The following is a 20,410-nucleotide window of genomic DNA, read 5'->3' as shown; positions in this document are numbered from 1 at the left end:
GTTTTGGCAGTGGTTGTTGTTGGAACAGCAGTAGTTGTTGTTGTTGTGTCAGCTATGGTTGTGGGGGCAGCTGTAGTTCTTGTTAGTGCAGCAGTTGTTGGAGCAACAGTGGTTGTTGTTGGGGCAGCAGTGGTTGTTGTTGGAGCAGCAGTAGTTGTTGGAGCGGCTGTGGTTGTTGTTGGAACACCAGTAGTTGTTTTTGTAGTGGCAGTAGTAGTTGTCACTGTAGTTGGGGTAGTCGTTGTTGTTGTAGTTGTTGTTGTTGTTAGGACAGAATTACACAAACTGGTCCTACAACAAACTGGTCCACTGCTGATGGTTCCAACGTTTTGCATGAAAGGCAGGGCACTCAGACCACTACCAGCAGCACACAGGTTTGAAGATGCACATCCTAGGACTGGAGCAGTGGTGGATCCAGTCGTCACTGTAGATAAAAATCACTGGGTTACTACACAAATTCTTGTTGTCAGTTGAGATCTTTCACTAAACACCCCAAGGACTTTTAGTTTTTGCTGCCCTCCTGTTATTCAAACTGGTGTACAGTCCTGAAGTCCAGGACTTGGTGACAACACTGGTTTTTGTAGGTTCAAGTGTCATAGTCACATTTATGATAAAAAATAAGAATGAAAATCATTGTTAAATGAATAGACAATGACAATAATTGTTCTGTTTATAACCAGGCTGGATAACTACCAATGGTTTGTTTCTGGTCAAGTTGAGACTAATAAACTTTTTGTCTTGTTCTGTAAAATGATCTGTAAATGAATCAGTCACTATAGCTGTCTTAGAAATCCAGTGCAGTAAAATATTCCAATATTTATCTCTGAAATGTAATGGATTAGAAGTAGAATAATGTTTAGTACAAATATGAGTAAAAGTACATCAGATTTACCTTAAAGGTAATATTTCAAATGTTGTGAGGTTATAAAACATATTTGGAGACATGTGTTAAACTTTGTATCATAATAACTCACTGGTTGCTGTAAAGCATCTGTCCTGCACTCCTGTACATTGTACTGAGCTGGTGCACTGAGAGGTGGTGGCGTCACAGGTGAGACACTGCAGGGTGTTAGTTGGCTGAGGAATAGGGGCTGGAATGAAAAACAGAATCTTATTTAGCAGGAGAAAACACTTTACTGTCACAAAATAAAATAAAACAGGCCAAAAGATCTTTGCTTATCTTTAACAAGCTACTTATCCATGTGGACTCACTAGGTAGAGTTGCTGAGTTGCAGTTGTCTGTGTTGCAGCAATAAGAATATGAAATTCCACTGGAACCACCCAAGTTGACTGATAATGTCTGAAAGCCAGTGGCTGGACACAGGGAGGACGATGCACAGGCCTTGTAGGTCTGAGGTACTGCAGCTCCAGCAGCAGTGGCTACAGGGTCAAAGTTGACTTTGTTAATGTTGACAGAAAGAAGACATAACTTGGCAGTACATGTATTTCACTGAAAAGTAGGAGATGACATGAAGAACAAACTACCTAGAATGGAAGCTGTAATACACATGGTCTCTGTGGAACATGTTTGTGGTGCTGTGGTTGAACATTGTGCATCTGTGCAGGTTTGACACACCAGAGCTCCAGCTGCAACAGGGAGAGAAGAAGTCAGTGAATGATCTTCACATCACAAGTCAAACGTTGAATCAAATGGCAAATAAATCTCTGATTATATTGTAGTTGTGTCTGTTCTTGTTACGTGAAAGATTTGAATTCCTTTCTAAAATTCATTTGTGGTGAAATAAAAAGCTCCATAAAGTTGTAAATCAGCCTGTGTTGTATCTACAGAGAGTGAAGTGTAAGAATAAGCAGAGGTACCTGTGCTGAAGAGCGTCCAGATGAGAGGCAGAGAAAGGATCAGCTTCATCCTGATGAACAGGTAAGTACTGTAGGTGACTTTTCCTGGATGGTGATACTGCTCCTGATCACCACTGCTCCACTTTATATACTGTGCAGCTGTTGAGCACATTTAAAACTGACACATACCTGAAACTCTCAGGTAATGGGTGGGTTTACATTTTTACAATATGACATTTCAAACCGTCACCTCTGCTTTTGTCACTGTAAATAGGATCATGCATCCACACCTTCTTACACCCTCCTTTCAGTACAGCAGTCTTTATTTGCTTATTAATTTGAAAAGATTTTAGGGATTTGTTTTGTTTCCAAGGTCACGCCTCATTGATGCAATAGGTTGTTGTTTTTCCTCATCGCTGAAGTGATAAAAACTAAACCCCAAGATTTTCCTTGATTCAGAAATGTTTTTTTTTTTTTTGAGTTATTGAATTAGATTTAATGTTAAACTGTAAATCCTCTATTTCCTTCCAAGGTCTAATAAAGTTGATCTTATCTTACCTTAAACACACTGTGGTTTTTCCAGAGAGGACGAACTGTTCTGACATGCTGTATAAAGGATTGGCTTTACTCACATTTTATAATCACAGTTTTCTTTTTATGTATTTTCTCTTGTTTTCATCTGGAATACAGTGAAACTGACAACCTCTCTGCTGTTTGTTTGTTTGTTTTGTTTGTTTAGCTCATTGAGCATATTGCATTGTGTCTTTGGAGGGATCTTGGCTTGGCTTGGCATTGCTTCCTGATTCTGAAGGGTGCAGACGCTTTTCTGCTTGCTCCTGCTTCTGCCAGCTTCGCTTTTATTCCTTTTTATATCATTTATTTTTACCATAATAATCATATTTTTATGATTTTATGATACACTTTTTTACCCCTTTTTTCAACTGCATTTGGAATTTTAGTGAGGATTGTATTTTTCTTGTTAACACTTAATCTGACCTATTGAGGGAATATAGCCATGGATTGTTTTAACACAAATATTTCAACACGTCTGGAAAAGAAAACACATTGTGCCAAAACTGCCGAATATATCTTCAGGAAATCAATGTGTTAAAAATGAAGATTCTTGCTCTGGAATCTGAAAGAGGACTTCAAGACACGCTTCTGTTCAGACCCAGTGGTAAGAAGCCAAAACCTACTATCAATAATAAGTGTTATGTTGACCAAAAAGCTACTCTGAATCTGGACAGTGTCTTTCCCAAAACTTTCAAGAATGGGAATTGATCAAAATGAAGCCACCTGGCATAAACTTGGTGCCAAGCCAAAGCGTCACAGAATTAGAAAGAAGAATGGTGGCACCCCAGGACCACATGTAGCATCAACAAACATACAGCTCAATAACAGGTTTCAACCACTGTCTGAACTAAATCTTATTGAGCAAGAAATGTCTGCTGTGACTGAAAACCAAAAAAGCAATAACTTTAAAAACAGGAGCCATGGAGCCAGTCAGAGAAACAGAGACAAAGAATCTGTGACAAATGTGAAGGACAGAGATATCCTTCTGCTTGGAGACGGTGCTATCAGTGACATAAACAACAGCAGAATTATTACATGCAGCTACCCAAGTGCCATGGTCACTGATATAGCAGCTCTCCTCCCCCAGGTCATCTCAAAACACCATGGAGTCAAACAGCTGATCCTGCATGTGGGTGCAGTGGACACCAGAAAGGGAGAATCAGAGGTTTTAAAACAGGACTTCTCTAAATTATTAGAGAAACTTGACAAACTGAATCCAGTCATTTGTCAGTGGACCTCTCCCAAACATCAACAGGAGGATTAATAAATTCAGTCGGCTGCTTGCATTGAACACATGGCTGTCCAAGGCCTGTGAGATAAGAGCAGTGCACTTCATTGATAACTTCAACCTGTTTTGGCAACGCGACGACCTGTTCAAGGGAAAGGGCCCATATCTGAGCAGGCGTGGAGTGAGAAGGTTAACGGATAACCTCCTCCACTCTCTGAGACACCACACTGGGTCTGGATGGCCGTCTGAACAGCCAAAGGCTCCTCTGAGAGAAGAGAGGAGTGAAGTAAACACTCACACCACACCAGGAACGGACCCCTCATCAGCCAAGGATCCCCCCTCAACAGCACCTTCAATGGTGCCCCCTCCACTGCCCTGGGCCCCCCCAGCTGCATCCGCATCCTCTGCAGACTCATCATTGACCATCCCATCCACGGCTTCACCAATGGGATTTCCAAATCATTTGGAAACCTTGGTGAAATCAGGAATTAAAATGGTGCCTCTTACCCCTAACCTGGCAAGATCACGGGTATTATCGTCAACGCCAGTGAATTCATCCCCCCAGCAAACACCACCCCCTTTGCCACCCAGGAGCATGACCTCTGTCCCTCGATCAATTAAAACTCCACCATCTCGACCACCTCGGCCAACACCTACACCTGTCTTTCCTCAGATCACCGCTGTCAGACCCCCCCCACCTGCTCCCAGACCAAAGATCCTGACTAGCATCAATGCTGCTATCAGCAACTAGGACACCCAGGGCCTCTGCTGTTCTAGGACTTACAGCCATAATAAACCACTTATCGACCTGAGGCCCAGGGAGAGAACACTCTCCCCTAGTGCTATAGCTATAGTCAAAACACGCAGAGTGGCTAAAAGACTGACATTTAGACTGTCCAATCAGAGAAATCTAATTCAAATCCCTTGCAGACAGATAGTTTCAGGTCCTACTCAAACTAATTTGACACTTTCAGTGCTCAATGTCAGATCTCTATGTAACAAATCATTTTTAATCAATAATTTTATCTCCTTTTACAATCTTGATTTTATGTTTTTAACAGAAACATGGTTAGATAGCAGGACAGCAAATGCAGTTCTTATTGAATCCACCCACCTAATTTTACATTTCTATCAGAAACACGAGAAAACAAAAAGGGTGGTGGCGTCTGTGCCTTTTTTAGGGATAATATCGTTACCCACAGGCTGTCATTTGGGGAGTTCTTATCATTTGACTATGTATCTTTTAAAATGGAGCAAAAATTATCTCCCTCTGTACTTTTTATTATTATTTACAAACCTCCCCAATGCTGTCAAAATTTTATTGATGAATTTACTGAGATGCTTTCAGTCGTCTTCACAGAGTTTGACTGTTTGGTTATTACAGGTGATTTTAATGTTCACATGGATAAGGCCTGTGACAGATATGCTAAAGAACTTTCTGCCGTCCTTGAAACATATGACCTTAGCCAGCACGTTAGGGAGCCGACCCATACCAGAGGTCACACTCTGGACCTTGTCATTACTAAGGGTGTTAACGCTTCTAATATCACTGTGATTGATGTTGCTTTGTCTGATCATTTTTGTGTCTCTTTTGATTTGTCCATAATTCCCAAAGATGCAACTGGACCTACACTTGTTCAGAAAAGACATAGGAAACTGTTTATGGAGATGATTAGGTTTGAATAATACCACTTTCTCTCATGTTGAATATTTGTTGAATTCATATACTTCTAGTGTTCTAAATGTCATAGATGTGATTGCTCCTGTTAAGGATAAATTATTCAGGAACAGGCAAAAGGCACCGTGGAGAAATGATGACTCGGTCAGGGCACAGAAAAGGGAGTGCCAGAAGGCCGAACGAAGATGGCGTAAATCAAAGCTCCAGGATCATTATGACTTTTATAAGCAGATGCTGTGTGTGTTCAATGAAACTCTAAGTAGAAATCATCAACAACAGTAGTAACAACTCACGTGTCCTGTATGCTACAGTGTGTAGGTTAACAAACCCTCTATCTCCATTGCCACTGGAACTAATTTCAACATCTAAATGTAATGAATTTGCATTACTTTTTAATGACAAGATTCAGGGTATTAAGCAAACAATAAATTGCACAAGGCAGACACCAACTCTGCAGCCATCGAGGAAACACTTGGTAGAACTGACACACTTTACATCAGTAAAATTGTATAACAGCTGAAAAGATCATCTCCAGTCTGAGCTCATCCACCTGTTGCCTTGATGTTTTACCCACTAAATTTCTGAAATCAGTACTAAGCAGTTTGTTACCACAACTCACTCAATTAGTTAATAACTCATTACAGTCTGGAACATTTCCAAGGGTCTTGAAAATTGCTGTCATCAAGCCTCTCCTGAAGAAGAGCAGTCTTGATGCCATGGTACTGAACAACTACCGGCCCATATCAAACCTGCCGTTTTTAGGCAAAATCATTGAAAAAGTTGTTTACCAACAACTTACTGACTTTCTCATGCTAAACAACTGCTTTGATGATTTTCAGTCAGGTTTTAGGCCCCATCACAGCACTGAAACTGCCCTCATCAAGGTGACAAATGACATTCGTCTGAACACCGACGCTGGCAGAGTCTGTCTTAGTACTGCTGGACCTAAGTGTTGCTTTTGACACAGTGGACCATGTGATCTTGGTACAAAGGTTAGAGGACTGGATAGGCATCTCTGGTACTGCCCTTAAATGGTTTAAGTCCTATCTTGACGACAGGAAGTATTTCATTGAAGTTGGTAACTGTGTCTCAGACCAAATGGTGTTGACATGTGGGATACCCCAAGGGTCCATCTTGGGACACCTTTTGTTCAATCTTTACATGTTTCCTTTAGGCCAGTTAATACGCAGCAATAATGTGTCCTACCATAACTATGCAGATGACACTCAGATTTACATTTCACTCACAGCTGGTGAATATGGACCAGTCGATTCACTGTGCAGCTGTATTGAACAGATCACTCTGTGGATGCAAAACAACAGTGACAAGACTGAAATAATCGTCTTTGGGCCTCAGAAACAAAGAGAAAGTGTCAGCAGTCACCTCGAGTCTCTTTCTTTATTTCTTTATTATTTAAAAATCAAGTTAGAAATCTAGGGGTAATCATGGACTCAGACTTGAATTTTAACAGCCACATTAAATCGATAACATCGTCAGCATTTTACCGTCTCAAAAACATTGCCAGAATCAAATGGATCATGTCTAAACCAGACTTGGAAAGACTCATCCATGCATTTATCTCCAGCAGGTTAGATTACTGTAACGGCCTGTTCACAGGGCTCTCAAAACGAGCTGTAAGGCAGCTACAGTACATTCAGAACGCTGCTGCTCGGGTCCTGACTAGAACCAGGAAGTACAACCACATTACTCCTGTTCTCAGATCACTGCACTGGCTTCCTGTCTCTCAGAGAATAGACTTTAAAACAGCACTGCTTGTGTATAAGTCTCTTCATGGCTCAGCACCACATTACATCTCTGACATGCTGATGCCATATGAACCATCTCGAACTCTGAGAACATCAGGGATAGGCCTTCTGCTCGTGCCCAGAGTCAGGACTAAACAGGGAGAAGTAGCATTTCAGTTATATGCAGCTAAAACCTGGAATAGTCTTCCTGATGATGTTAGACAAGCCTCATCTCTGGCAATGTTTAAATCCAAGCTAAAAACCTTTCTTTTTAGTGTGGCCTATAACATATGACCTGACTAGACCTAACAGTGTTTTATCCAAACCGATCTATCTGCACTCAGTTTCCTCTAATATTAATTTTTAATTAATGTTTACTTTTTATTATTATTATTTTTTTAAAACTGTTTTGTCACTACTTTTGTCCAGTTGGGGGAGACAATCGGACTCACGGTCAGTACTCTAAGTTGATTAGGTTAGGAACCTTCAATCTAAAGCCAATTGGGTCAGGGACTCAGGGGTTAGGAACCCAGGCGCTTCAGTGTTATCCTTAGAATACGGGTCTAAACAGCTGTAGACTTAAATAAGGGGTTTGGAACCTCCAGCTGTAGTCTACTCAATCCTAGATGAAAGAGTCCGGGACTCAGGATTGTCTCCATAGATAGTCTGTGTTGAGGTACTTTTAGTCCATCAGGGATGGGACAAACTGAAAGTAGGGGACCCACAAATATGGGTCAACGTGGTCCGATAGTCGATATCATAAGGGGCAAATATGGTGACAAGGCGGTGGCATGCCTTTTTATTTTTATTCTTGCTTATGTATTTTTAACCTGTCTTTTATTTCTGTAAAGCACTTTGAATTACTCTGTGTATAAATTGTGCTATATAAATAAACTTGCCTTGCCTTGGCTGGGTGCCCACTTGTGTAGACGGTAAAGACAGTACCAGATTGTCTCCATTTACACACCAGCAACTCTTGATCAGAGATCTTCTGAGATCTATCTGTTATGAGGCATGGCTCACATCGAATAGCATAATGACACCGAGACAGCGCGGTGGATTAGTGGTTAGCTCTGTTGTCTCACATCAAGAAGGTTCCTGGTCTGAAACCCATCAGGGGCCTTTCTGTGTGGAGTCTGCATGTTCTCCCTGTGCTTGTGTGGGTTTTCTCCAGGTACTCTGGTTTCCTCCCACAGTCCAAAAACATGTATGTCAGGTTGATTGGTGACTCTAAATTGCCCATAGGAGTGAGTGTGAGTGTGTGAGGTTGTTTGTCTCTATGTGGCCCTGTGATGGACTGGGGACCTGTCCAGGGTGGACCCCTGCCTTTCACCCAAAGAGAGCTGGGATAGGCTCCAGCAGATCCCTGGGACCATGGTTAGGACTAAGGGCTAAGGGGGTCTAGATGATGGATGGATGGACAATGACACTGTTTGAGTCCTTTTATAAGTCAGACTAGTTCTACACCACACCTCCATTCTTGTTTAATTGATTGGACACCAAGGTTGCTAACATCAGACTCCAGCTGACGTTTAGTGACATCAGATGCCTCGTGTTTCCATCAGTTTTCCACCACCACTCTTTCTATTTAATGGGTGTGTTGAATAGAGACATGAAAGATAATGGCTGTTTGTGTTTTATCAACTTAGAAATATTGAATTTGTTGATGTTTGAGACTTTAGTGAAGACCACATCACATTTCCTGAGCATTTTAGTCAGAAATCCAGGAGCTTACTTTTTCTTGTTCCTGTAAATATGGGGACGTTGCAGAAGTAGAAATTTATTTCCACAGGGCACATCCTGTTTCTCCAGAAACTGCTCCCACTGGTTTTTCATCAGGCTTTCATCCTTCATATGACAGACTGTGAAACATTCTGTGTGCTCTGGACATGGTCTGAAAAGTCTTAAATCTAACCAGAAGAACTGAGCAGAAATCCTGGACATATAGTGGAGCTGTAAACAAATGTCAAATGTAGACTGGAGCGAAGTTACCACCTAAATATTTGATCTTTAATTAGAGGCCTAATAGGGCTTTGGGAGTCTTGCTGTAGTCAAAGGGTTAATAAAATGTGAGTAAGGTAGGAGAACCAGCCTGATGAGTAAAAATGAACAAAAGTCACATTAAAGTTATAAAGACAAAAGTTTGTTTTCAGTCTTTTTGTGCTGAAAGAAGTACAGTTTATTTCTATGTGACATTTGTAAACCAGCCAACACCAAGTTCTTCATAAAGCAAGATACAAACAGGAAACAATGATAAATAAAACAGACATAAACAGGCCTGCTGACAGTTAAGTACATAGTTAGTTCTATATGTTTTACAGTTACAGTTCCCTTAAAAACCACCGGTCTTATAATAAGAAATGATGTTTATTTGGATTAGCTGTCATGCAGTAAATAGTTTCTACCAAGAGAGGGCATGTCAGGACCTTCTGTGCTTTACTAGTTAATGTCAGCTTCACCAGGACTCCATTCAACTTTTCCACAAACTGAATTTTGTTGCCCCCATAACTGTGAAGGACAGCAGTGAGCAGCAAACCCAAGTCCAGTTAAAGATGCTTCCAGAATATTTTGGTGGCTTCACTGGTCATTTATCTTTAGTTTCTGTTCTAAAAGAAGGTAAATACGAGAAGTCCAAGCAGCAGATGGATGATGACCAGTCTGACAGAGCAGGCAGCACTTGTAGGTTTAGTTGTGGCTGATTGTGTTGCTGACATGGTTGTTGCTGCCGCAGCAGTTGTCAGGGCAGTGGTGGTTGTTGTTGGGGCAGGTGTAGTTGTTTTTGCGGTAGTCGCTGTCGTTTTTGGAGTAGTTGTTGTTGGGGCAGGTGTAGTTGTTTTTGCAGTAGTCACTGTCGTTTTTGGAGTAGTTGTTGTTGGGGCAGGTGTAGTTGTTTTTGCGGTAGTCGCTGTCGTTTTTGGAGTAGTTGTGGTTGGGGTAGTTGGTGTCGTTTGTGTAGTCGCCGTGGTACTTGTCGTTGTTGTTGGCGTAGTTGCTGTTGTTGTTGTTGTTGTTGTTGTTTGGACAGAGTTACACAAAGCCGTCTCACAACAAACTGGTCCACTGCTGATTGTTCCAACGTTTTTCATGAAAGGCAGGGCACCCAGGCCACTAGCAGCAGCACACAGGTTTGAAGATGCACATCCCAAGATTGGAGCAGTGGTGGATCCAGTCGTCACTGTAGATAAAAATCACTGGGTTACTACACAAATTCTTGTTGTCAGTTGAGATCTTTCACTAAACACCCCAAGGACTTTTAGTTTTTGCTGCCCTCCTGTTATTCAAACTGGTGTACAGTCCTGAGGTCCAGGACTTGGTGACAACACTGGTTTTTGTAGGTTCAAGTGTCACAGTCACATTTATGATAAAAAATAAGAATGAAAATCATTGTTAAATGAATAGACAATGACAATAATTGTTGTGTTTATAACCAGGCTGGATAACTACCAATGATTTGTTTCTGGTCAAGTTGAGACTAATAAACTTTTTGTCTTGTTCTGTAAAATGATCTGTAAATGAATCAGTCACTATAGCTGTCTTAGAAATCCAGTGCAGTAAAATATTCCAATATTTATCTCTGAAATGTAATGGATTAGAAGTAGAATAATGTTTAGTACAAATATGAGTAAAAGTACATCAGATTTACCTTAAAGGTAATATTTCAAATGTTGTGAGGTTATAAAACATATTTGGAGACATGTGTTAAACTTTGTATCATAATAACTCACTGGTTGCTGTAAAGCATCTGTCCTGCACTCCTGTACATTGTACTGAGCTGGTGCACTGAGAGGTGGTGGCGTCACAGGTGAGACACTGCAGGGTGTTAGTTGGCTGAGGAGTAGGGGCTGGAATGAAAAACAGAATCTTATTTAGCAGGAGAAAACACTTTACTGTCACAAAATAAAATAAAACAGGCCAAAAGATCTTTGCTTATCTTTAACAAGCTACTTATCCATGTGGACTCACTAGGTAGAGTTTCTGAGTTGCAGTTGTCTGAGTTGCAGCACTGAGCAGATGAAATTGCACTGGAACCACCCAAGTTGACTGATAATGTCTGAGAGCCAGTGACTGGACACAGGGAGGACGATGCACAGGCCTTGTAGGTCTGAGGTGCTGAACCTCCAGCAGCAGTGGCTACAGGGTCAAAGTTGACTTTGTTAATGTTGACAGAAAGAAGACATAACTTGGCAGTACATGTATTTCACTGAAAAGTAGGAGATGACATGAAGAACAAACTACCTAGAACGGAAGCTGTTACACACATGGTCTCTGTGGAACATGTTTGTGGTGCTGTGGTTGAACATTGTGTATCTGTGCAGGTTTGACACACCAGAGCTCCAGCTGCAACAGGGAGAGAAGAAGTCAGTGAATGATCTTCACATCACAAGTCAAACGTTGAATCAAATGGCAAATAAATCTCTGATTATATTGTAGTTGTGTCTGTTCTTGTTACGTGAAAGATTTGAATTCCTTTCTAAAATTCATTTGTGGTGAAATAAAAAGCTCCATAAAGTTGTAAATCAGCCTGTGTTGTATCTACAGAGAGTGAAGTGTAAGAATAAGCAGAGGTACCTGTGCTGAAGAGCGTCCAGATGAGAGGCAGAGAAAGGATCAGCTTCATCCTGATGAACAGGTAAGTACTGTAGGTGACTTTTCCTGGATGGTGATACTGCTCCTGATCACCACTGCTCCACTTTATATACTGTGCAGCTGTTGAGCACATTTACGAATGACACATACCTGAAACTCTCAGGTAATGGGTGGGTTTACATTTTTACAATATAAAATTTCAAACCGTCACCTCTGCTTTTGTCACTGTAAATAGGATCATGCATCCACACCTTCTTACACCCTCCTTTCAGTACAGCAGTCTTTATTTGTTTATTAATTAGAAAAGATTTTATGGAATGATTTTGTTTCCAAGGTCACGCCTCATTGATGCAATAGGTTGTTGTTTTTCCTTATTGCTGAAGTGATAAAAACTAAACCCCAAGATTTTCCTTGATTCAGAAATTTTTTTTTTTTTTTGAGTTATTGAATTAGATTTAATGTTAAACTAAATCCTCTATTTCCTTCCAAGGTCTAATAAAGTTTATCTTATCTTACCTTAAACACACTGTGGTTTTTCCAGAGAGGACGAACTGTTCTGACACGCTGTATAAAGGATTGGCTTTACTCACATTTTATAATCACAGTTTTCTTTTCATGTATTTTCTCTTGTTTTCATCTGGAACACAGTGAAACTGACAACCTCTCTGCTGTTTGTTTGTTTGTTTTCCTCATTGAGCATATTGCATTGTGGCTTTGGAGGGATCTTGGCTGGGTGCCCACTTGTGTAGACGTTAACGACAGTACCAGATTGTCTCCATTTACACACAGTATGTCTACCTGTGGCCTGGTGAATGTCTGAAATCTTTAAGATTACTCTGTGATCATTTCCAGCTACATGCACATCAACAACTCTTGGTCAGAGATCTTCTGAGATCTATCTGTTATGAGGCATGGCTCACATCGAATAGCATAATGACACTGAGGCAGCACAGTGGGTTAGTGGTCAGCACTGTTGCCTCACAGCAAGAAGGTTCCTGGTTTGAAACCCATAAGGGGCCTTTCTGTGTGGAGTCTGCATGTTCTCCCTGTGCTTGTGTGGGTTTTCTCCAGGTACTCTGGTTTCCTCCCACAGTCCAAAAACATGTATGTCAGGTTGATTGGTGACTCTAAATTGCCCATAGGAGTGAGTGTGAGTGTGTGAGGTTGTTTGTCTCTATGTGACCCTGTGATGGACTGGGGACCTGTCCAGGGTGGACCCCTGCCTTTCACCCAAAGAGAGCTGGGATAGGCTCCAGCAGGTCCCTGGGACCCTGGTTCAGTAAACAGCGGGTATAGAAAATGGGTGGATGGACATACCTGAAACTCTCAGGTAATGGGTGGGTTTACATTTTTACAATATAAAATTTCAAACCGTCACCTCTGCTTTTGTCACTGTAAATAGGATCATGCATCCACACCTTCTTACACCCTCCTTTCAGTACAGCAGTCTTTATTTGTTTATTAATTAGAAAAGATTTTATGGAATGATTTTGTTTCCAAGGTCACGCCTCATTGATGCAATAGGTTGTTGTTTTTCCTTATTGCTGAAGTGATAAAAACTAAACCCCAAGATTTTCCTTGATTCAGAAATTTTTTTTTTTTTTTGAGTTATTGAATTAGATTTAATGTTAAACTAAATCCTCTATTTCCTTCCAAGGTCTAATAAAGTTTATCTTATCTTACCTTAAACACACTGTGGTTTTTCCAGAGAGGACGAACTGTTCTGACACGCTGTATAAAGGATTGGCTTTACTCACATTTTATAATCACAGTTTTCTTTTCATGTATTTTCTCTTGTTTTCATCTGGAACACAGTGAAACTGACAACCTCTCTGCTGTTTGTTTGTTTGTTTTCCTCATTGAGCATATTGCATTGTGGCTTTGGAGGGATCTTGGCTGGGTGCCCACTTGTGTAGACGTTAACGACAGTACCAGATTGTCTCCATTTACACACAGTATGTCTACCTGTGGCCTGGTGAATGTCTGAAATCTTTAAGATTACTCTGTGATCATTTCCAGCTACATGCACATCAACAACTCTTGGTCAGAGATCTTCTGAGATCTATCTGTTATGAGGCATGGCTCACATCGAATAGCATAATGACACTGAGGCAGCACGGTGGGTTAGTGGTTAGCACTGTTGCCTCACAGCAAGAAGGTTCCAGGTTAGAAACCCATCAGGGGCCTTTCTGTGTGGAGTTTGCATGTGTCGTGGAAATTTCTTTAAGTTTGAGAGTTGCTAATTCTCAGAAACAACCACAAGTGTGATGAATCATCTCAGGTTTAATCACGGGCCTGGAGAGGAAGACCTTGCAGACATTCTCTAACTTAGTGTTACAACACCAGGTTTATATATCTTTGTCACAAGGGGTGGGCTCATGTTGGAGAAGACCCTACATGTTTGTTCAAGTGTCCTTTATCTTCAGGCCTCTACCAGCACTAAACAAATTGTTGGCAGTTATTTACAACCCTCTACAACCATAAAACACTAACCCAATAAAAGAGACAGAACCACATACCAGAAATGGGTCAAGCAAACATTCAAGTGACCCTTGACCTGGTGTAAAACCCCCACACATGTTCTCCCTGTGCTTGTGTGGGTTTTCTCCAGGTACTCTGGTTTCCTCCCACAGTCCAAAAACATGTATGTCAGGTTGATTGGTGACTCTAAATTGCCCATAGGAGTGAGTGTGAGTGTGTGAGGTTGTTTGTCTCTATGTGGCCCTGTGATGGACTGGGGACCTGTCCAGGGTGGACCCCTGCCTTTCACCCAAAGAGAGCTGGGATAGGCTCCAGCAGATCCCTGTCACCCTGGTTAGGACTAAGGGGGTCTAGATGATGGATGGATGGACAATGACACTGTTTGAGTCCTTTTATAAGTCAGGCTAGTTCTACACCACACCTCCATTCTTGTTTAATTGATTGGACACCAAGGTTGCTAACATCAGACTCCAGCTGACGTTTAGTGACATCAGATGCCTCGTGTTTCCATCAGTTTTCCACCACCACTCTTTCTATTTAATGGGTGTGTTGAATAGAGACATGAAAGATAATGGCTGTTTGTGTTTTATCAACTTAGAAATATTGAATTTGTTGATGTTTGAGACTTTAGTGAAGACCACATCACATTTCCTGAGCATTTTAGTCAGAAATCCAGGAGCTTACTTTTTCTTGTTCCTGTAAATATGGGGACGTTGCTGAAGTAGAAATTTATTTCCACAGGGCACATCCTGTTTCTCCAGAAACTGCTCCCACTGGTTTTTCATCAGGCTTTCATCCTTCATATGACAGACTGTGAAACCTCCTGTGTGCTCTGGACATGGTCTGAAAAGTCTTAAATCTAACCAGAAGAACTGAGCAGAAACCCAGGACATATAGTGGAGCTGTAAACAAATGTCAAATGTAGACTGGAGCGAAGTTACCACCTAAATATTTGATCTTTATTTAGAGGCCTAATAGGGCTTTGGGAGTCTTGCTGTAGTCAAAGGGTTAATAAAATGTGAGTAAGGTAGGAGAACCAGCCTGATGAGTAAAAATGAACAAAAGTCACATTAAAGTTATAAAGACAAAAGTTTGTTTTCAGTCTTGTTCTGCAGAAAGAAGTACAGTTTATTTCTATGTGACATTTGTAAACCAGCCAACACCAAGTTCTTCATAAAGCAAGATACAAACAGGAAACAATGATAAATAAAACAGACATAAACAGGCCTGCTGACAGTTAAGTACATAGTCCCTAATCAGTATTCTATATGTTTTACAGTTACAGTTCCCTTAAAAACCACCGGTCTTATAATAAGAAATGATGTTTATTTGGATTAGCTGTCATGCAGTAAATAGTTTCTACCAAGAGAGGGCATGTCAGGACCTTCTGTGCTTTACTAGTTAATGTCAGCTTCACCAGGACTCCATTCACCTTTTCCACAAACTGAATTTTGTTGCCCCCATAACTGTGAAGGACAGCAGTGAGCAGTAAACCCAAGTCCAGTTAAAGATGCTTCCAGAATATTTTGGTGGCTTCACTGGTCATTTATCTTTAGTTTCTGTTCTAAAAGAAGGTAAATACGAGAAGTCCAAGCAGCAGATGAATGATGACCAGTCTGACAGAGCAGGCAGCACTTGTAGGTTTAGTTGTTGTCGGGGCAGTGGTGGTTGTTGTTGGGGCAGCAGTTGCTGTTGGGGCAGTTGTTTTTGTTGTTGGGGTCATCGTTGTGGTAGTTGCTGTTTTTGGGGTGGAAGTCGTTGGTTGTGTCATTCTGGTAGATGTCGTTGTTGTTGGGGTAGTTGCTGTCGTTGGGGTAGTCGTTGTGGTACTTGTCGTCGTTGTTGCTGTCGTTGGGGTAGTTGCTGTCGTTGGGGTAATTGTCGTGGTACTTGTCGTCGTTGATGGCGTAGTTGCTGTCGTTGGGGTAGTCGCCGTGGTACTTGTTGTTGTTGTTGTTGTTGGCGTAGTTGCTGTCGTTGGGGTAGTTGCTGTCGTTGGGGTAGTCGTCGGAGTAGTTGCTGTCGTTGGGGTAGTCGTTGTGGTACTTGTCATCGTTGTTGCTGTCGTTGGGGTAGTTGCTGTCGTTGTGGTAGTCGTTGGAGTAGTTGCTGTCGTTGGGGTAGTTGCTGTCGTTTGGGCAATCGCTGTCGTTTGCGTAGTCGTTGTCATCGGGGTAGTTGCTGTCATTGGGGTAGTCGTTGTGGTACTTGTCATCATTGTTGCTGTCGTTGCGGTAGTTGCTGTCGTTGGGGTAAGTGTCGTGGTACTTGTCGTCGTTGATGGCGTAGTTGCTGTCGTTGGGGTAGTCGCCGTGGTACTTGTTGTTGTTGGCGTAGTTGCTGTCGTTGGGGTAGTTGCTGTCGTTGGGGTAATTGTCGTGGTACTTGTCGTCGTTGTTGGCGTAGTTGCTGTCGTTGGGGTAGTCGTTGGGGTAGTTGCTGTTGTTGTTGTTGGCGTAGTTGCTGTCGTTGGGGTAGTTGCTGTGGTTGGGGTAATTGTCGTGGTACTTGTCGTCGCTGATGGCGTAGTTGCTGTCGTTGGGGTAGTCGCCGTGGTACTTGTTGTTGTTGTTGTGGGCGTAGTTGCTGTCGTTGGGGTAGTTGCTGTCGTTGCGGTAGTTGCTGTCGTTGGGGTAGTTGCTGTCGTTGGGGTAGTCGCCGTGGTACTTGTTGTTGTTGTTGTTGGCGTAGTTGCTGTCGTTGGGGTAGTCGTTGGGGTAGTTGCTGTCGTTGGGGTAGTTGTTGGGGTAGTCGCTGTGGTACTTGTCATTGTTGGAGTAGTTGTTATTGTTGTTGTTGTTTGGACAGAGTTACACAAACTGGTACTACAACAAACTGGTCCACTGCTGATGGTTCCAGCGTTTTGCATGAAAGGCAGGGCACCCAGACCACTAGCAGCAGCGCACAGGTTTGAAGATGTACATCCCAAGATTGGAGCAGTGGTGGATCCAGTCGTCACTGTAGATAAAAATCACTGGGTTACTACACAAATTCTTGTTGTCAGTTGAGATCTTTCACTAAACACCCCAAGGACTTTTAGTTTTTGCTGCCCTCCTGTTATTCAAACTGGTGTACAGTCCTGAAGTCCAGGACTTGGTGACAACACTGTTTTTGTAGGTTCAAGTGTCACAGTCACATTTATGATAAAAAATAATAATGAAAATCATTGTTAAATGAATAGACAATGACAATAATTGTTCTGTTTATAACCAGGCTGGATAACTACCAATGGTTTGTTTCTGGTCAAGTTGAGACTAATAAACTTTTTGTCTTGTTCTATAAAATGATCTGTAAATGAATCAGTCACTATAGCTGTCTTAGAAATCCAGTGCAGTAAAATATTCCAATATTTATCTCTGAAATGTAATGGATTAGAAGTAGAATAATGTTTAGTACAAATATGAGTAAAAGTACATCAGATTTACCTTAAAGGTAATATTTCAAATGTTGTGAGGTTATAAAACATATTTGGAGACATGTGTTAAACTTTGTATCATAATAACTCACTGGTTGCTGTAAAGCATCTGTCCTGCACTCCTGTACATTGTACTGAGCTGGTGCACTGAGAGGTGGTGGCGTCACAGGTGAGACACTGCAGGGTGTTAGTTGGCTGAGGAGTAGGGGCTGGAATGAAAAACAGAATCTTATTTAGCAGGAGAAAACACTTTACTGTCACAAAATAAAATAAAACAGGCCAAAAGATCTTTGCTTATCTTTAACAAGCTACTTATCCATGTGGACTCACTAGGTAGAGTTTCTGAGTTGCAGTTGTCTGAGTTGCAGCACTGAGCAGATGAAATTGCACTGGAACCACCCAAGTTGACTGATAATGTCTGAGAGCCAGTGACTGGACACAGGGAGGACGATGCACAGGCCTTGTAGGTCTGAGGTGCTGAACCTCCAGCAGCAGTGGCTACAGGGTCAAAGTTGACTTTAATGTTGACAGAAAGAAGACATAACTTGGCAGTACATGTATTTCACTGAAAAGTAGGAGATGACATGAAGAACAAACTACCTAGAATGGAAGCTGTTACACACATGGTCTCTGTGGAACATGTTTGTGGTGCTGTGGTTGAACATTGTGTATCTGTGCAGGTTTGACACACCAGAGCTCCAGCTGCAACAGGGAGAGAAGAAGTCAGTGAATGATCTTCACATCACAAGTCAAACGTTGAATCAAATGGCAAATAAATCTCTGATTATATTGTAGTTGTGTCTGTTCTTGTTACGTGAAAGATTTGAATTCCTTTCTAAAATTCATTTGTGGTGAAATAAAAAGCTCCATAAAGTTGTAAATCAGCCTGTGTTGTATCTACAGAGAGTGAAGTGTAAGAATAAGCAGAGGTACCTGTGCTGAAGAGCGTCCAGATGAGAGGCAGAGAAAGGATCAGCTTCATCCTGATGAACAGGTAAGTACTGTAGGTGACTTTTCCTGGATGGTGATACTGCTCCTGATCACCACTGCTCCACTTTATATACTGTGCAGCTGTTGAGCACATTTACGACATACACATACCTGAAACTCTCAGGTAATGGGTGGGTTTACATTTTTACAATATGACATTTCAAACTGTCACATCTGCTTTTGTCACTGCAAGTAGCATCATACGTCCACACCTTCCCACACCTTCTTTTCAATACAGCAGTCTTTATTTTTTTCTTATTTTGAAAAGGTGTTCGGGATTTGTTTTGTTTCTATGCTCCTGTTTACAGTTGTGTCTTGATGTCAGCTGTCAGCTCATGTCTCATTTATGCAGTAGGTTGTTGTTTTGTTTCACGCGTCAGTGAGACAAAGTAAAACTCAAGATTTTCCTCGATGCAAAAATGATCTTATTGCTTTAAACAGTTTTTCCAGAGAGGATGTGCTGTTCTGACCTGCTGCATAAAGGAATGACTTTAGTGTCATTTGATGATTACACTGTTTTGTTCTAGTGCAATTCATGTTTTCATCTGGAATGTAGTGAAACTGGGTAGCTGACGTTAACTACCTTATATACTTCTAATATGAAGTACTTTATATACCGCTGGGTAGCTGACATTAACTACCTTATATACTTCTAATTTGAAGTACTTTATATACCGCTGGGTAGCTGATGTTAACTACCTTATATACTTCTAATTTGAAGTACTTTATATACCGCTTGGTAGCTGATGTTAACTACCTTATATACTTCTAATTTGAAGTACTTTATATACTGCTGGGTAGCTGATGCTAACTACCTTATATACTTCTAATTTGAAGTACTTTATATACTGCTGGGTAGCTGATGCTAACTACCTTATATACTTCTAATGTGAAGTACTTTATATACTGCTGGGTAGCTGATGTTAACTACCTTATATACTTCTAATTTGAAGTACTTTATATACCGCTGGGTAACTGACGTTAACTACCTTATATACTTCTAATTTGAAATACTTTATATACCGCTGGGTAGCTGACGTTAACTACCTTGTATACTTCTAATTTGAAGTACTTTATATACCGCTGGGTAGCTGATGTTAACTACCTTATATACTTCTAATTTGAAGTACTTTATATACTGCTTGGTAGCTGATGTTAACTACCTTATATACTTCTAATTTGAAGTACTTTATATACTGCTGGGTAGCTGATGCTAACTACCTTATATACTTCTAATTTGAAGTACTTTATATACTGCTGGGTAGCTGATGCTAACTACCTTATATACTTCTAATGTGAAGTACTTTATATACTGCTGGGTAGCTGATGTTAACTACCTTATATACTTCTAATTTGAAGTACTTTATATACCGCTGGGTAACTGACGTTAACTACCTTATATACTTCTAATTTGAAGTACTTTATATACCGCTGGGTAGCTGATGTTAACTACCTTATATACTTCTAATTTGAAATACTTTATATACTGCTGGGGAGCTGACATTAACTGCCTTATATACTTCTAATTTGAAGTACTTTATATACTGCTGGGTAGCTGATGTTAACTACCTTATATACTTCTAATTTGAAGTACTTTATATACTGCTGGGTAGCTCACATTAACTGCCTTATATACTTCTAATTTGAAGTACTTTATATACTGCTGGGTAGCTGATGTTAACTACCTTATATACTTCTAATCTGAAGTACTTTATATACTGCTGGGTAGCTCACATTAACTGCCTTATATACTTCTAATTTGAAGTACTTTATATACTGCTGGGTAGCTGATGTTAACTACCTTATATACTTCTAATCTGAAGTACTTTATATACCGCTGGGTAGCTGACGTTAGCTACCTTATATACTTCTAATTTGAAGTACTTTATATACTCCTGGGTAGCTGACGTTAACTA

At 40.9% G+C, this 20,410-nt stretch overlaps 1 protein-coding gene and 1 long non-coding RNA gene across 2 annotated transcripts; both read right to left on the bottom strand.

Annotated features, from left to right (window-relative positions):
* Positions 1-960: 960 nt before the first annotated feature.
* Positions 961-11,726, bottom strand: LOC113140027 (phospholipase A2 inhibitor and Ly6/PLAUR domain-containing protein-like). The gene is made up of 4 exons (XM_026323745.2): positions 11,591-11,726; positions 11,258-11,359; positions 10,985-11,152; positions 961-1,091 (listed from the first exon to the last, which is right to left on the bottom strand). The coding sequence occupies exons 1-4, from the start codon at positions 11,637-11,639 to the stop codon at positions 961-963; spliced, it is 450 nt and encodes a 149-aa protein (XP_026179530.1). The 5' UTR covers positions 11,640-11,726.
* On the bottom strand, positions 1,288-1,954 carry LOC113140028 (uncharacterized). Its single transcript, XR_003296613.1, has 3 exons — positions 1,819-1,954; positions 1,486-1,587; positions 1,288-1,380 (listed from the first exon to the last, which is right to left on the bottom strand). It is a non-coding gene; the product is annotated as an uncharacterized LOC113140028 (long non-coding RNA).
* Positions 11,727-20,410: the final 8,684 nt, after the last annotated feature.

Source organism: Mastacembelus armatus, chromosome 4 (genome assembly GCF_900324485.2).
Source record: "Mastacembelus armatus chromosome 4, fMasArm1.2, whole genome shotgun sequence".
Taxonomy (NCBI): domain Eukaryota; kingdom Metazoa; phylum Chordata; class Actinopteri; order Synbranchiformes; family Mastacembelidae; genus Mastacembelus; species Mastacembelus armatus.
This window is presented reverse-complemented; position numbering and strand designations above follow the sequence as displayed.